Below are 18401 nucleotides of genomic sequence, written 5' to 3' on the forward strand. Positions count from 1 at the left end.
AGAGGGAGAGGGAGAGAGGGAGAGGGAGAGGGAGCGGGAGAGAGGGAGAGGGAGAGAGGGAGAGGGAGAGGGAGAGGGAGAGAGGGAGAGGGAGAGGGAGTAGGGGTTATGTATGATACCTTTTATTGACTAACAACTATTTGAAATGTTACAAGCTTTCAAACCTCTCAGGGTCCTACATCGGGTATGGCACAAATACAGAAACACAATATTATATACAATGTTTTAAAGAGGGACATCTGGTTGCAATGGATGTTCAGAGGAAGTGGGAAATAAGATAAGGTAGAAAGGAATTAAAGTGTTCTATGCATAAACATAGAAGAGTATAGTCCTGGTATGGGGTGAATTAATCCGGCACTCATTTCCACGCACCCATTGGAGTGGTTGTGCTCAATGCTACTACAGTTTTACTTTACTTGCGTACAATTGTAATCTTTAAGAAAATGAAAGGACCAAAAGATATAGGGTAAAAATGATCTCTCCATTTGAAAGTGCTTTTAAAGAAATGATCATACTCTACTGTACGCGAGCACTGTATCTGCACGCATGAACTAGTGAACGTGTATAAATCATTGGATAATGTTTCACTGGTGGTTTTTGTTTGCCTTCTTCAGGATGAATATACTGTAAGTACAAATATAGGATAAAATATCTGTCGTCTAAATTTAGCATAGGTTGAACTTGATAGATGTATGTCTTTTTTCAACCTCACCCACTCTGTAACTGGTTAGCAAATAAGAGAACAGGTGAGAATCTTTGTCCATGTTCTTCCACGTACTCTGTGACCTGGTAATAAATTAATGTTATCAAGTATGGGTCCACTTTATGTGGGAATTGTGATTTTTTAAAATGATGCTTTTCTGATACTAATATTTGCTACACTACTAAAAATTATGTCCACAGACATTTTCCATTTGACGACTGGTCAACGTACACTGAAAGTAGGTGAGCAAACTCCTGATGAATACAGAATACTTATTTATGTCCAATTTTATAAGAAAATAAATATTTTAATTAAATGCCTTTTTTTTACCCCACTGCCGGGGTTTTTTTTTTGAGACAAAATAGAAACTGTAAGTATCAAAATACCTTTTTTTCACCCCTCTAAATACAATATACAATGATTACCAACCTTGTATCCTGTAACACTATATTAAAAAGGTTACTCATACTTTTTTTTTTTAATGGATGAGTCAGACCATGTATTCCGTTGCCAAATACAGTACAGGCAGTCCTCTGTTATCCAACAGAACCCGTTCTGGAAGTAGCGTTGGATAGTGAAACCGCTGTAAAGTGAGTCCCATGTTAATCAGTGGCGGTGAGCGCTGGATAACGCATTCGGGCGTCGGATAACGCATTTCGGCATCAAAAAAACGGCCCATAGGGTTGCATTGTAAAGCGTTGGATATGCCATTGGTTGTAAAGTGAAACGTTGGAAAACGAGGACTACCTGTATCTATATATTTTGGCTTTTCACCTTGAGCTTTTTCTGTGTGCCACCAGTGCTGTTCTTGGCTGGGGACTCATTGAATTACCTTGAAACACACGCTTTCTCTAATACACTGTCCCTAGCATCATGAGACGCAGTACTCATCTCCACCCGCCAGAGGGCAGACTCAGCACACGGGCTAAATGGAAGCTCCCCGGTCCAATCATATCGGATGGAACGGTAGCAACATGACGGGGGAAAAAAAAAGAATGCATGCCTCCTCCGATTGTGACGTCACATAGCCCGGTCCCACCCCCTGCTCTTTATTCTATAGGCTCGTTCTACAGCCCCTGGCAACCCGAGCACACGCTGCTGCGCGGAGCGCGAATACCTGCAGAGAATGCACAGCGCCCGCCCGGGCACAGGGCGGCGGACCCCCTCTCCCTGCATGTGGCACTGAGCACCTGCTCCCTTCCCACAGCCACCGTGCGGCCGGGCTCCGGTGCCCCCCCCTGCTCCTCCCGGATCAGTGATGGGTTGTTTCTGCGCAGTCCCGGAGGAATTTTATTGTGAAGTTTTGCTGCTGGACGAATCCAAGTTGCCACTCACCAGCCAGCAGGAAGGGGTGAAGGTAAGTGTGCCCCGCCTGCCGGGACCTCACAGGGCAGGGCTTTGTCACAGGGAGCTCCGCATGTAGTCGGGCTACAGGCACATGCTGCCCAGGCTCAGGGTGGGACTTGTGATCATCACAAAGCAGCCCCGTCTCGTACTGTCATACAAGGCATCTGTCAGGTGAACTCGAGTCGTGTCCATCACCCATCACCCGTGCACAGGGCACCGAATGAATTTGCACAAGTTCAGGCAGACAAAACAATAGCACTGCACGCCCCAAGCTGTTTAAAGTTGCTCTTCATATGGGATCATTGAAATACGGTGTATATCCCTTAGCATAGCTTGTGTGGGTGTGTTGTGCGTTGTAGCTTTGATTAGTTGGATTTTATTTTTCCCGTTGAATCCCATGCTGTCCTTTGAACCAGTGAGATTTTGATACAATAATGCCCCAAATTGGTGCACATGAAGCCCCCTTGTAATGTATGTTGTGTGGGTGACTTGCTGCTCTGTTTATTTCATGCCATCTCTTGTCTGATTATTCAGACATGTTATGTTCAAACATTTAATGCTGCCATATAACAGATAGGAGTTTGACTACAATCCCAGCTGTCTAAAGAGCAGAGGTCCAAAGAGCTCTATAGGAAGCCTCTAATAATCACAGGTGCTACCCTCACCCACCCCCCACAGCCGGTCCCAGTTATTAATGTCACCAATGTCATACTTGTAAGCACAGACAGAGAAAGCCTATGATGCCAGTTATTACTATCTGACAGATTGCACTCAGGGTCTGGCTGGGATTGGTGTATCAGGGTTACTGTTCTAGTTTCTCTCGGGTAATTGATATTGTGGAGTACTCGTGTACTGTACCTGTCTATCGATGCTCATACTGTACATTGCTGTTCACTGCTGGTTACTGTCGTAAAAGAAACTTATTTTCTGCACATCTCTATACCTGTATGCTATGTTTGTCAATAGTGACAAAGAAGGCATGCCACTCTCCTTGGACCATCATTGTTACAAAAACAGCACGAGATTCATACTATACTAACATTACAATGAAAGTAATAGCTGTGTTATCTTTGGTACTGTTTCCACCAGTATGCTCTCTCCCTGAGCTATTTAAATCAATCATAGGGGTTCTGTGGACTTTCTGTAGATGGAAAACCTTTTCTCTTTCAGCACTTGAGACAAAAGCATTACAAGGTCCTGTAGCCCTTGCCATGGGTTTGTTGATGGTATGAGATGTGGTTTCCACGAGCTCTCCAGACAATAGACACAGCTTCCCTGCCCTCTTTGTATTTTATTTAGCGATTATCTAAGGGAGTTGTTTGACAGGTATGTGTCAGCCAGCGGAAATCACCCTAAGGGTGAAGCACAATATCTCTTCAGTTTGCAATGTGCATGTATTACGTGGATATGGCAGCTATTTCCAGAGTGTAGACATGCAAATAGGATGATACAATACAGTCCTAATAGGGCAGAAGTGAAAAACAGATACGGGGTAAAGAAATGCTGTAGAAATGCATTCTTGCTCCTCTGACACTGAAGCGGTTCATCCATCAATGTACTTTGTTTTACCTTTCCTAGCGAATCTGTTCTCCACAATGCAAACCCACGAAGGTAGTTCTCCAGCTGAGGTGGAATTCCAAGACCTGACTTTCTTTTTATAAGAATAGACTGTAACATATGCATACATACATACATACATACATACATACATACATACATACATACATTTATATATATATAAACAGTAGGCACTCAACTGGCAGGATAGGGTATGTGCATGATCTATAGAAATCAATAGAGAACCAGTGTTACCCAAAGGGAAACAAAAAACAGCACTCAGGATATATGCAAAAAATCTTGTAATATGAGTGCTGTTTTTTTGTTTCCCTTTGGGTAACACTGGCTCTTGCAGTGGGTAACACTGGCTGCTTGCAATCTCAGTCAGATCGTTTTTATAGGTTGAAGAGAAGCAGGTGGTTAAAAAACAAACAACCAAAAAGCAAGAAGACATGATGGCTTAATTAACAAAAGTCTTCTTTTAAGAAGGATATGGAAATTCTTCTGCTCATTATGTATAATATGAGAAAATCACATGATGAAACAAGGGGTTTTTCGATAAAAGGAGTTTGCTTTCTTATGACTTGGATAGTTTTTTTTTTGGTTTTCCTTTTAAACAATTATTATAATAGAAATTGTGTGTGACCTGAAAATGTGGCATTAAATGTATGCTGTTTAGATTAGCACAGACTAGGACCATAGAATGGTACTATAGGCAGACAGCATGTTTCTTTCTTTGTTTAGGCTTCATTGCAGTAGAGTTCATTATCACGGGTGCTGGTCCTCCCACTGGCGGCATACATTTTCTTGGTTCCGATCTCTTTTGCAGATAACTCATGTGTGTGTGGTACCTGTTACCTCTCCCTATGTTACACCTTCACTGTATTCGCAGTGTGCCTCTCCTCCCAAAATTAACCCTTTTGCTTCCAGAGCGGTCTGCAAAGCATTGCAATGCTGCAGAGTTTTGCAGGCCCCTATCCAAATGAACATGACTAGCTGTCAGTGTTAAGATAAAAGTGGTGATAATATACCCCATACAATTGTATTCGATTTAAATTGTTCTTGGAAATATTATCACAATGTCACACATTTAGATGATATTTTTTGTAAGATGTGCTCTTCAATGGTAGTAATAGTTTGAGAAGGGATGTCACAAACGTATATTAATGTTTATATATATATATATATATATATATATATATATAGATATAATCTGTCAGTTGAAATGTATACATGCTCATCAACACTTTGCCACATTCATTATCAGCTTGTTGACCTCAAAGTTGACAAATGTTTGTGGTGATGACCAACCTCTCCTTGTTAATCATTAAATTACAAATCAGATCACAGGCACTGTTCTGGAATCCTCTGATACTGATGCATTTAACATTTGTAAGCCTGATCTTATGAGGCAGTTTTAGACACAGAATTTGCTGTTTTTTTTCTGTGGATATGTATGAATAGTTAGCTGTGTACGGTTGTGTGGAACTAACTTAGTCTGTGAGTTATCATCACTTGCTTCAAAATGATGTGTGTGGATGAGTAGACACGTGCCTAATTGCAGAAGATGAAATACAAACTGACTGTCCACATCTGGGACAGAAGCCCTACTGCACGCATGAAAAACAACCTTTCCAGTTAGACTAAGCGGAAAACTGTGAAATGTAGAGCACACTATGAGGACACATATTCCATGGCTGTTTATTATTAAATGTATTTAACTTTTTTTGTTTGAATCTCCCCCCCCCCCCCCACCAGACAAGTATCAGATACATATTTCTATATTACTACAAGCATTACACAATTTTAACACTCTCACCTAATCTCTTTAGTGATAAGACTGTTTGTAAAGTTGGCTACATGTAGACAAATTGTTAATCCATGATCTTCCTCCTTTGCTGGTTTGAATGTACTCGTTATGTTGCCGTCACTAGCCAAAGATACAAAGGGGTTACCAACATTTACCAGTGTACAGCAAATACAAATACCACTTGTGAGCACATTCACGTCTCAGGTCTGCAACCCTGCCTTTCCCTATTATATCTTAGCATAAGATGCTTCCACTGCAGCTAGGGATTCTGGGAAATGACATGCAGAGGAGCACACAGTTTCTTAGGCTCCGATTTTACCAGATGCAGCGTGATCCGTGACGTCATCCTCACACTGCTGCCGAGCGGCATCTGAACAAGCAGAGGAGACAGGAAAGGAGACAGGGCGGCGTGGAGGAAGAGCGGCCATGAGCGGTTCGACCTCGATGGCTGCACCGCTCACTTGCCGCGGCCGTCGCCTGGGTATAACAAATGTTCATGTCTCTTCACCAGTGTAAAGCGTAAGCAGCTCGGCGCTGTGCGGCCGTTGCGATAGGTATGTTTGGTTTAATTGGATTCATGCTTTGTTTTTCCACAGCGCAACACGACGCCGCCGGGCAATTTTAGGTATAATCACGGCTTTACCCATTTAAACATGCTAGGTGATAACGGGGTAAGACAGGGTTGCAGACCTATCTGAGATATGTGAATGTGCTCACAAGTGATATCTTTATTTGCTGTACTCTGTATGGTGGAGGGTTTTTGTCACTTGTTGTTACTCCCCATACCGTATTTAACGTGTGGTTGGAACATTTACCAGATAAGATAAGAAATACATAGAACCCCAGCAAAATAGAGACATACCCATTTTCCATCGCAAAATGAGTAAAATATGTTTTAAGGGAGACTGAATCCTTTTTAGGGAAGCTCATTACACTAGTAAAATGTTGTACAAATGTTTTTGCCCGCTGTGTCGGGACTGGTTCATGTGAAGAAGATTAACTAAGCAATACCACCCCTGTATTTGTCTGCAAAGTACTCTTTATTCAACAGGCTGCAGTGAGATAAAACCGTGCTTTACTTTACAAGTCGCACTCACCAGTCTACACTCTGCAATCATTGCGTGCATACAGTATATATGCTTACAGGTATGTGCAATAGCAGACAATGGATTCATTGTTTTAAATCAACTCTCAGTCAATAAAGACATCAAATGCAGGTAATTAAAATGAATGATGCTCATTGAAAACTGCGTTTGAACATTTTTCCTAGCGTGGTTGTAAACATTTTTCAAAGGGAAATAAAATAGTTGGTTTTTTTTAGAAGGGGAAACAAGGAATGGTTTGGTAAAAAATGATACCTTTTTGTTGGCTCGGAGGAGCCTTAAAGTGCAGGTTTTCAGGGACAACTCAAACCTGTTCATCAGGAATGGCCAAGAATTTAGTAACACAATATTTTGGTTTGACAATTTGCCTTCAGTTTTCATCTTATTTGTTTAATTGCCTTATTACATGGAGCGAAAGGAGCTTTTAACGATATATTTAGGAATATCATGATCAGGGAAATTGGCATGTAAAACAGAGAAAAGGGAGGGGTTTTAAATAAAAAAGCGCGGAGAACAGTATTACAAATGGCAATACAATACCCAATAAAGACAGAGTAAAAACTGTATGTAACGAGGATAACTAGATATGACATACAAAGTTCATTTTGGGTATATGTGGACTGTGACAGTAAAGATGCAGTTGTAACCAGTGGTACATAGGGAGCAGCACACCAGGCGTAATCATATATTTTATTAATCACTTAAGATTGATGTGCAGCATCTTATCCACACGGGTTATAATAAATTACAACTTTGTTATTATTATTCTCCCAGTGGGGCTCAAGGTGCTTCACAATTATAGTATGGTGTGCTATGCACCGCAAATAGGATTCTTACAGACACAGTCCCTGCCCCGTAGAGCTTACAATCTATGTTTCGGGGCCTGAGGGAGATAAAATGACTTTCCCAAGGAGCTGATACCAGTATTGAACCAGGTATCCCCGATTTAAACTCAGTGTCATTGTGTACAGAGTCAGTGTCTTTATTCACTGAGCTACTGCTGAATACGGCTGCAAACCTACTCTATAGTGATGCTGCATTTCACCCAATAACACTCATACAGAATTGACTAAGATCATTCCACGTTTATACATCTTTAAGTGAAAATCTTTCCTAGAAGTGTTTCTAGACACTCCTCTCCCCCCATTTGCTTACATCTGCACTTAAAGTTACATTTGAGGCACATCATGTCAGGGTATTTTATTCCAGATCACACTTGGAGAAGACTTATGACGTAATGGAAAAAGTGACTGACACAGATGCAGAATTTAATGCATTCCATTATAATATTTGCAGTGGACAGCTGCTCACACCTCCTACACCACCACGCCCAAACCTGCAAGCTGTGCACACAGGGCAGACGAGTTAGTAACTTCAGAGATTGACAAGTGGGATAAAAATGCGTCAAGTTCACATCAGAAACAACTTTTGTGACTCTGGATACGTTGCTCCCCAAGACTTCCTGCTTGAAACAGGGACTCCCCATCCTCCTATCTTTCTCTTCTGCCTCTGTTGTTGTCCTTGTTCACTCAGCTAGAACTAAGCAGGAGTGGTCACATTGTCCCTTTGTCACTTAAGAATGACTTTCACGTAATGTGAGTTTTCTGACCCCCCCCATGTATTCCAAACCATTGCCAACGATTACAGCCAATAAACCCATCCCACCGATATTCTAACAATAGAAGAAGAAAAAAGCATCTTCCAATACCTAAAAATATATCATTTAAAAATGTGACAACTCAATTAGGGTTGTTTTTAAAAAACACATTTTTTTTAATCTGCAGAGTTTTAAACGAAAAATATATACGTTTCAGCCTTTTCCAACAACAATGGTAGTTAAAAAAAAAAAAAGTAGCAATTTTTTGCTTTTGTTCTAGCCACATTTTGTTCCATTTTAAGGGTAATTAAGAATGTATTGTAATCCGAAATGAATGTCTTCTTGCAGTGTACTGTATGTGTTAGTGCAAATGAAAAAAACAAACAACCCCTCCCTAGAAATACAGATTTTTTTTTTTTCTTAGAATGCAAATAACGATAAAATAGCTGCTGGATAATGTATTCCGCTTCCACAGTCTTTCTGGTCTTATTTCAAGACAGCTACTGACTGGGCCTTGAAAGGAACAAAGGGCTCCTCAAATCCAGCCATAAATTAACCAGACTGTGGAATTACTGTCACATCACTGAAATAGATTTGTCATTTCTCCAGGGTCTTTACAGATGAGACCTGCAATTTCTGACCCCCGCCGGACTAGCCATCCAACGAAGAAACAGAGAGACCCTTTTTTCCCCCTTTTCTCCACTGATGAGCATTTAATTAAATTAATGGAACAATATGACAGAAAGTCATTACCTTTTTAATGAAGTTACCGCTAAGTCGACCTGCGGTTTCAATAAGAATTTCCTTTTAAATGGCTTTATTCAAGATATCGGGTCCAAAGTAAATTAGACGTTTGGTCTCTTGAGATACAAATATATTATTGTCCACATTGTGTATTTTTTTAATGTAATAAATGCATTAATTTAGCAGAGGACACAAATAGTACCAGCTATGGTCGTATATTGATGCATATTGCGATAGTGTTTTGGCACTGTTGATATCACTGTCCTTTATTTCACTAATATGAATCTTGAGGGTTTATTACCAAGTTCTGAAAATTCTGTCGTTGGCATTACAATGACGTTGTTTTTGACATGTACAGTACCTCTTTATATCAGTTCATCATAGTATTTTAACTTATTTTGCCCTGTGTACATCACTTTAAGATTTGGGGATTTTCAATAAGAGTTAAGTTGTATTAGCAGATACAATAGATTTATTCCAAAATGGGTTGGACATCTTTTTAGATGGGAAAGGTAAACAGGGATAAACCAAATAAGTGTACATGTGAAGAATGTTGATCCAGGGAATAATCCGATTGCCAATTCTTGGAGTCAGGAAGGAATTTATTTTCCCCCTTATGAGATATCATTGGATGATATGTCACTGGGGTTTTTGTTTGCCTTCCTTTGGATCAATGAGTATGTATAGATATAGGATAAAGTATCTGTTGTCTAAATTTAGCATAGGTTGAACTTGATGGACGTACGTCTTTTTTCAACCTCATCTACTATGTAACTATGTAACTATGTAACTATGTATTAAATAATGAAATATATAAATTCTGTATCAACTCTAGTCTTTTTTTTCTCTCTTTTTCTTGTGCCTAAATGTGGGATCTTCAGACTTTGCCTTGCTGTGGTCCTCTTAAATCTTATGAAGGACCACCATGCTTATATTCACAGAGAGAGAGAGAGAGAGCGCACGTAAGGCTGCGGCCACGCTAGCGCTGAGCGAGTTTAGTTTTGGCAATTCAAATTGTCCCGTCCCCGCTCACGCGGTACGCTCGCTTCTGCGCGGGCACGCACGCTCACTCAAGCATGGCACTTGAGTAAACAAAAAAAGAGACTTTGATTCGTGCTCAACTTGCACGCAATGCCCCCGCGCGAGCTTGTGAAATAGCGAGGACACCCAGCGCTCGTGCTTGGAGAGCTGGTGACGTCACTGCTCTCAAGCATGAGCGCGGTCAGCGACCAGCGGGGCTGGAGCCTAGGAAAAGTCATAAAAGATTGCCCAGGTGCTCTGTAGCTAGCTGTAGAAAATATTTGGCTGGAGAAGAAACACCCAGAAAAATTATCAGCGGTGAAAAATAATTTTTATACATTTTTATCGATCAGGACCGAAAATGTTGATCATGTAATAAAAATAATTTTTCATCGCTGCGAAGTTTCCTTTCGAGTGCCTGTTCTTCATCTAAATATAAATGATAAATATATATATATACGTATATATATATGAAGCCCCGGTGCCCTCCATGTCCCAGAGACCCCTCTCCCGAAGTGTTGAGCGGTCGCGGGTGCCGCCGGAAGCAGCGACGGACCCGCCGGCACAACACGAGGGTGGGGGCCAGTGCAGGGAGTGCTGGGAGTCTCAGCGGCGCACCCGGCTAGCGGGGGCCACCATTGCAAGTACTCGCGCATGCGCAGTGATCGCGCATGCGCAGAAGGCTCACAGGAGCCAGGACAAAGTCGCGCGGGTGCAGGAACAGCCAGGGAGAAGTTGCGGCGGCCATTAGGTATTCGCGCATGCGGCCCCAATGTGTTTGCAGCCTCCACGGGACTACAACTCCCATGAGGCTTAGGGCCAAGCATACCAGGTGCCTGATGGTGGCCAATGAGAGACCAGGATTACCGGAAAGGCAGATACTTTTCACGGGCTTTGTAGCACGGCAGTTGGAGCTGGGAGCAGGAAGGGGAAGGAAGGGTGTAGGGAGCAAGTGGCTCCTGCACCAGATAAGGTTCCCCAGGTCCCAGACAGGACCCAACTCCCCACTAGGTTAGTGGGTAATTAATAAGGGACGGCCCCAGGTTAGGGACCCTGCCCTTAGGTTCGTGTGTGCGTGTCTTGTCAGTGTCACGGCTGTCAGTGCTGTGAGTGCTGACAAGAGGGCATCGTGTGTGTGTGCAGCACATTCGCTGCAGGTACCAAGTAGGTTGCAGTGCGGTGCTGCAGGTGTAGTAGTAGTAGGTAGGAGTTAATCCGTGGGGACCCGGGTGGTACGGGAGAGGCGCTGCACCGAGTACAGGGTTACTAAGAATATATCAGCCCCAGGTTCCCCGTGGCGGAAGCTCAGCCCTCCTGTGAGCCTGACAGGTAAAGCACCACATCTGGTAACTGTAGGTTCTCCACACTCACACTATATCTGCGATTGGGTGGGGGAATACCCGTTACATATGTATATAAATGTATTCTTTCTCCACCTGCCCTCTCTCCTTCTTCCTTCTCTCCTTCTCTCACCCCCCCCTTTCTCTCTCTTCCTTCATATCTTTCATTTAATACCGTATGATGTCATCAATTCTTTTCGCCTCTCTCTCTTCCAGTATTCTTGCTTCTTCCTCACACATATCCGAAGAAGGGCAGCATAGGACACTAACACAGAGAAAACAAAGCGCAATAACATAGGAGTAGTATGTGAGATATATAAGGACCAATCCTATGAGAGGTCTATTCACATTCTACATAATAAAAAAGGTCAGAATCCCAAACTGTGGCAAATCCAATTGCGATCCGTCTGCTGGGTACTTATAATCTTGAGAGAAGAGAGGTACGCAAGATAGGGCAGATGGTAAAGATAAAACAAGTTATAGAAATTAAAGATATAGACTGCGTACTCACAAAAAGTACAACCTTTAAAACATTAAGTGGCAGAACAATGCCGAAGGTAGGGTCTCCCGCGTTGGAGACCCACCTCGATCTCATCACCTCTGCAGGTTCCTGGTGTCTTGAGTCTGACATAGGTGTCCGGGACTTCCGCCTGCGTTACTGGTCCGTGCTGTTCGGAATACAGAAACAGCGTCTCTCAAGTCAAAAGACTCAATGCGTTTCTCCTCACGTGTCAACTGACACTCTCTCTCTTTCTGTCTAAACTTTATAGCTATTTGATTCTCCATATCTGCCACCAGGCTATGTGCAGACAATTTTTAAAATAATACACTTCTCAGCTCTAGAAGATACCTTACAGCATAGCACTACTTAGTAAGAATGGCCCAATGTGTCTTATTTCCAATGGCTCTGTGCATGGTGTGATACCATTTTATTGGACCAACCTGAAAATTAGTCTACTTTACACATACTTTTCTGAAGCTTGGTACCTGTCCTTAATGTGATCATTTGTATATCTGCTTCCAGAACCTTATTGTACCTGGAATTGAAACAGCGTCTGGTACTTGTATAGACTGGAAAAAGCACAAGGAACCAATGTGAAAAGTGGAGGGATACTTTAGGGCGTTTTATGCTTGCCACATTTTGTACAGATAAGGGCTAATGACATTTTTTGAATCCACCATATACTTATCCAGTTTGGTTTGTAGACCGATAAACCCATTAACTGAGAAGTTGAGTAGCAGAATAAAGAGTTTTATCCTAATTTCTCTTGACATTTAATTCCCAACTGAATCATACACACTGGGACTGAGCATGACTTCAAAGGTAATGTTTTCAAATGCACACAGCAGAGCAGATGTTAAAAGTAGGCATGGTTTCACTTGGGACATTGTCAGTAATGCTTGAAGAAGGATAATATGTGCAAATAAAAGCTTTCCGTGCCATTTACTAATTTATTGCAGACATTGAAGATTCTTGTAGACTTTAATGCTTCCAAATATTTAGCATATCACTGAAAGTTTGTGTGGTAAACTAAGGAGTCTGAGCTTCCATCAGGGCCTCCCCTTACACATCCCCAATCTCTAGAGACAAACCTCTTCATAGTGTTCATCTCTGTGATCATTAATGGATCCCATTTGCGACCTAGTCAAGCATCAATCATTTGAAATGAGTCTCGCTGCTTGTACAATAGTGTCCCTTGTTTTTAGTATTGGTGCTGTCATAAACTTCATGGAAATCACTTTTTCAGGTCAGAGATTTTCCCATGAACCTCTTGTGTGTGCGTGCGTGTGTGCGTGCGTGTGTGTGTGTGTGACATGCAATGCATTGCAAAGCAGAGCATGTCCCCCGAGCAGTGTGGTCAACCATGTGGATCCTTCCGCTTGGACAACAACGCTTATGTTGTCTCACCACAGTAACGTTTGTACACATACATATCTTAAATTGCCCACCTCCCCATTGTGTTATGTGGTTAAATTAAGAGAAGTACAGGTTGCCCAGCACACTCATAGGATGTCATTATTCCAAGGGGCATATAGTCCTCTGGCTATGATACTGTTTCCCTATGCTGGTGTGTCCGGGGGGCCTGTCGTAACCCAATAAGTGTCACAGCAGAAGAAAGAAGACAGCCGCACATCAGGGTCATGCGTCTTCGCCAGCTTAGTACTGAGTTTATTGCCCTTTGCGTAGGTGCAGGAACAAGAGAAAACCCAACACTTCAGGGGGGTGGGGGGGTGGTGACCTTCACTTCATCAGATGTATACACTTACTGACCTTAGCATGGGTGCAGAAATAAGAGAATACCTGTACACCTGACAGCGTTGTGTTTTCTTTGGTTTCTGCACCTATGCTAAGGTCAATTCACTCAGCAATAAGATGGCAAAGTGGCACAATCCTGACGTGCGGCTGTCTCCTTTATTCTGGGGTTAAATAAAGACAACACATGATGAGGATACATAAAATTGCATTGAATGGTTTGCAGTACATTCATTGACCCTCTGGAAGAAATGAAAGCAGTCCTGTGTCTGTGGCTACCAATCTTATTGTATTCTGTACCAGCATACAAAAATGACAGAACTTTCCATACCACCAGCTATTTACAGGTGTGGCAAAGTATCTTTGACTATACTTAGCTTTACCTTTGTGTCCTGAGTTTCAATCGGTTATTGCCGTTTAACTCTAAATATATCAGTCTTTAATGCACATCAGCCAGAGGCATGTAAGTCACAGGACGGTGTTGTACCACTTTTAACGTGTATATCGCAGTATTACAGACGAGCTGTGTTAATCCGCAGGGCCATTATGTCTGCAACGGACCATCTCGCAACACCACGCGGCATAACGCAGGATTTACCCAGGTAAATGTTCGAATAACGGCCGCTGCATCTGTATGTAAGATGCAGGCATGATCTGAAAATGTGTCATTTAAGTACAGATTTGCATTGGAGGCCAGATAAGTGCTGTGAACATTCAATATTATATTACAGACGAGCCAACGAGTATTCTAAAACTTGCCTTAAACTAGCCAGGTACATGCTGGGTACATGCGGGGTAAATGCGGGGTACATTTCAGTGACATTTCTGCAGAGGCTAATGGCCCATCGGATTAACCCAGCAGTGGTTCCTGGCAGTCCCATTCAGTTTATGGGACCCCCGCTGTTGGCAGTCCCATTCAGTTTATGGGACCCCCGCTGTTAATCCAATGGGCCATTAGTCTGTCTGCAGAAATGTGTGAAATGTTGCAGCATGTACCCAGCATGTACCCAGCATGTACCCAGCATGTACCTGGCTCTTTTTGGAGATTGCCCCAGGTTTGTTTTACAATAATCGTCAGCACTACAGTACATATACCATAGTATGGAAGCCCCTGTACTGAGTAACACATATACCATAGAGTCTGAGCCCCTGCACTGAGTAATATATATACCATAGTATAGAAGCTCCTGCAATGAGTAACACATACCATAGCATGGAAGCCCAAGCACTGAGTAACACATATACGATAGGAGGGAAGCCCAAGCACTGAGTAACACATATACGATAGGAGGGAAGCGTTTGCACTGAGTAACATATATACGATAGGAGGGAAGTCCAAGCACTGAGTAACACATATACGATAGGAGGGAAGCGTTTGCACTGAGTAACACATATACGATAGGAGGGAAGCGTTTGCACTGAGTAACACATATACGATAGGAGGGAAGCGTTTGCACTGAGTAACATATATACGATAGGAGGGAAGCGTTTGCACTGAGTAACATATATACGATAGGAGGGAAGCGTTTGCACTGAGTAACACATATACCAAAGTGTGGAAGCTCCAACACTGAACACATACCATAGTATGGAAGCCCTAGCACTGAGTAACACATATACTGTACCATAGTATGGAAGCCCCCATAGTGAGGAACACATATACCTAGTATGGAAGACCCCGGTCTGAGTAATACATATACAATAGTAGTGAAACCCGTGCACTGAGTAATATATATACCATATTATGGAAGCCCCTGCACTGAGTAATATATATACCATATTATGGAAGCCCCCGCACTGAGTAATATATATACCATATTATGGAAGCCCCTGCACTGAGTAATATATATACCATATTATGGAAGCCCCCGCACTGAGTAATATATATACCATAGTATGGAAGCCCCCGCACTGAGTAATATATATACCATAGTATGGAAGCCCCCACACTGAGTAATATATATACCATAGTATGGAAGCCCCCGCACTGAGTAATATATATACCATAGTATGGAAGCCCCCACACTGAGTAATATATATACCATATTATGGAAGCCCCCGCACTGAGTAATATATATACCATAGTATGGAAGCTGCAGCACTGAGTAATATATATACCATAGTATGGAAGCCCCCGCACTGAGTAATATATATACCATATTATGGAAGCCCCTGCACTGAGTAATATATATACCATATTATGGAAGCCCCCGCACTGAGTAATATATATACCATAGTATGGAAGCCCCCGCACTGAGTAATATATATACCATAGTATGGAAGCCCCCACACTGAGTAATATATATACCATAGTATGGAAGCTCCAGCACTGAGTAATATATATACCATAGTATGGAAGCCCCCGCACTGAGTAATATATATACCATAGTATGGAAGCTCCAGCACTGAGTAATATATACACCATAGTATGGAAGCCATCGCACTGAGTAATATATATACCATAGTATGGAAGCTCCAGCACTGAGTAATATATACACCATAGTATGGAAGCCATCACACTGAGTAATATATATACCATAGTATGGAAGCTCCAGCACTGAGTAATATATATACCATAGTATGGAAGCCCCCGCACTGAGTAATATATATACCATAGTATGGAAGCTCCAGCACTGAGTAATATATATACCATAGTATGGAAGCCCCCGCACTGAGTAATATATATACCATAGTATGGAAGCCCCCGCACTGAGTAATATATATACCATAGTATGGAAGCCCCCGCACTGAGTAATATATATACCATAGTATGGAAGCTCCCGCACTGAGTAATATATATACCATAGTATGGAAGCCCCCGCACTGAGTAATATATATACCATAGTATGGAAGCCCCCGCACTGAGTAATATATATACCATAGTATGGAAGCCCCCGCACTGAGTAATATATATACCATAGTATGGAAGCCCCCGCACTGAGTAATATATATACCATAGTATGGAAGCCCCCGCACTGAGTAATATATATACCATAGTATGGAAGCCCCCGCACTGAGTAATATATATACCATAGTATGGAAGCCCCCGCACTGAGTAATATATATACCATAGTATGGAAGCTCCCGCACTGAGTAATATATATACCATAGTATGGAAGCCCCCGCACTGAGTAATATATATACCATAGTATGGAAGCCCCCGCACTGAGTAATATATACCATAGTATGGAAGCCCCCGCACTGAGTAATATATATACCATAGTATGGAAGCCCCTGCACTGAGTAACTGTTCTTAGAACACAGGCAGAGTTTTATACCCAAACTAGATGACTGCCAGAATACTAATTCCAGAGAGCAGGGAATATCCTTACAGTATATAATTCACGATTGCTATTCAGAATGTACATTGAATTGAAATATTAGGAAGTCCTCCTTATTAAAATGCAATAGTTAATGAATAATCCTTGAGGAACATACGACCTGTCTGAAGGAATCAATCGGAGGTATTAATAGTCAGGTAATGCCCCATTCTGTTGGGATTATTGCTGTTCCAGGATATGCAACATTTGTTTCATTTCCTTTGTATTTTAATTTAATTATTATTTTAATTCTAGAAGTTGTTACCGGTTTACATCTCTGGCCATTTATAGACCATTAATACTCAGAATTTTGACCGGAATGCTCAATTCAATTTATATCCTATGATAATAATTAAATCACTTCTTAAAAAGACTATTTTGTTCATGCACAGACTTATCTTGGCATAGATGGCTAAATCATTCTTTTTTTTTATTTCATTACTTATTACCCCGATGAATATCGTAAACATTCAACCAAGTGCCTGGTATTTGACATTCCTTTACTTATCCAACAGTTTGATCAGACCATTTGCATACTTATATCATCGGCATCAGTGTGTTTAATAGTATTGTATTGGTGCAAAGGCAGACGAACTGCAAATTGATATATAGTCAAATGAAGCAGTAGCACTCCTGTAGGCACACATGTAGTGTAGGTGCCTGTCCCATATAAATAATATATGTATACAATACCGTTCCAAAGTCAGGTAATAAGAGACAGCACTCAAGCGTCGCTTGGTAACACAGGTGTATTCAGTGAACATATATATATATATATATATATATACAGTGCTTGACAAATCACCCAAAAATCTACTCGCCGAACCAAAAAATCTACTCGCCACCTAGTCCCGCCCCTAGTCCCGCCCCCAACCCCGCCTCTAGTCCCGCCCCCAGCCACACATTTTAAAAAAAGCCATAAATTAAATAAATTGAATAAATTCCTAGTAAGAACATTTGTTTTTGATATTAGTTTATTTATTGTATTACATTATACTACAATTAGTTCTTGGTGTGTGTGTGTGTGTGTGTGTGTGTGTATAAATGTCGAATCTAGAAAAAAAAAGCCAGATGTGAATGACTAGTTTCCTGCACCCCTTAACTAGTGTCTGGATGCCCCCGCTTCACAATATTTAAAGCAGCAATCCCGTCTGGGATCTTACCTGATCCGCAGACCCTCAAAGTCCAGGTACCCTCATTCCCGCAATGTTATACATTGGAGGGGAGGTGTTCGTTACCTGTCTTCTGGGTTAGGGGGGGTTCGATGTCTTCCGTGTGAAGCTTGAGTCAGATCTGGAAGTAAGCAGTATAGGTTATTTCAGTGTAGTATAGGGCAGTTAAGATATCCAGATCCAGAGTGTGAGAGTGTGTGGGGGAGAGAGCGAGAGTGTGTGGGGGAGAGAGAGAGAGAGAGTGTGTGGGGGAGAGAGAGAGAGAGAGTGTGTGGGGGAGAGAGAGAGTGTGTGGGGGAGAGAGAGTGTGGGAGAGAGTGAGTGAGAGGGAGAGTGGGAGAGAGGGAGAGTGGGAGAGAGAGAGTGGGAGAGAGAGAGAGTGGGAGAGAGAGAGAGAGTGGGAGAGAGAGAGAGTGGGAGAGAGAGAGAGAGAG

The 18401-nt window shown here is 42.0% G+C and overlaps 1 protein-coding gene across 2 annotated transcripts in view; it reads left to right on the forward strand.

Annotated features, from left to right (window-relative positions):
• Positions 1-1759: 1759 nt before the first annotated feature.
• EPB41L4A (erythrocyte membrane protein band 4.1 like 4A) overlaps positions 1760-18401 on the forward strand; it is a 403094-nt gene continuing 386452 nt past the window's right edge. For both annotated transcript variants that reach the window (XM_075601703.1, XM_075601694.1), the window contains exon 1: positions 1760-2060. In XM_075601703.1, the coding sequence (XP_075457818.1) occupies positions 1962-2060 (99 nt within the window). In that variant the 5' untranslated portion in view covers positions 1760-1961. The remainder of the gene's footprint in view (positions 2061-18401) is intronic.

Source organism: Ascaphus truei, chromosome 1 (assembly GCF_040206685.1).
Source record: "Ascaphus truei isolate aAscTru1 chromosome 1, aAscTru1.hap1, whole genome shotgun sequence".
NCBI classification, from domain to species: Eukaryota; Metazoa; Chordata; class Amphibia; order Anura; family Ascaphidae; genus Ascaphus; species Ascaphus truei.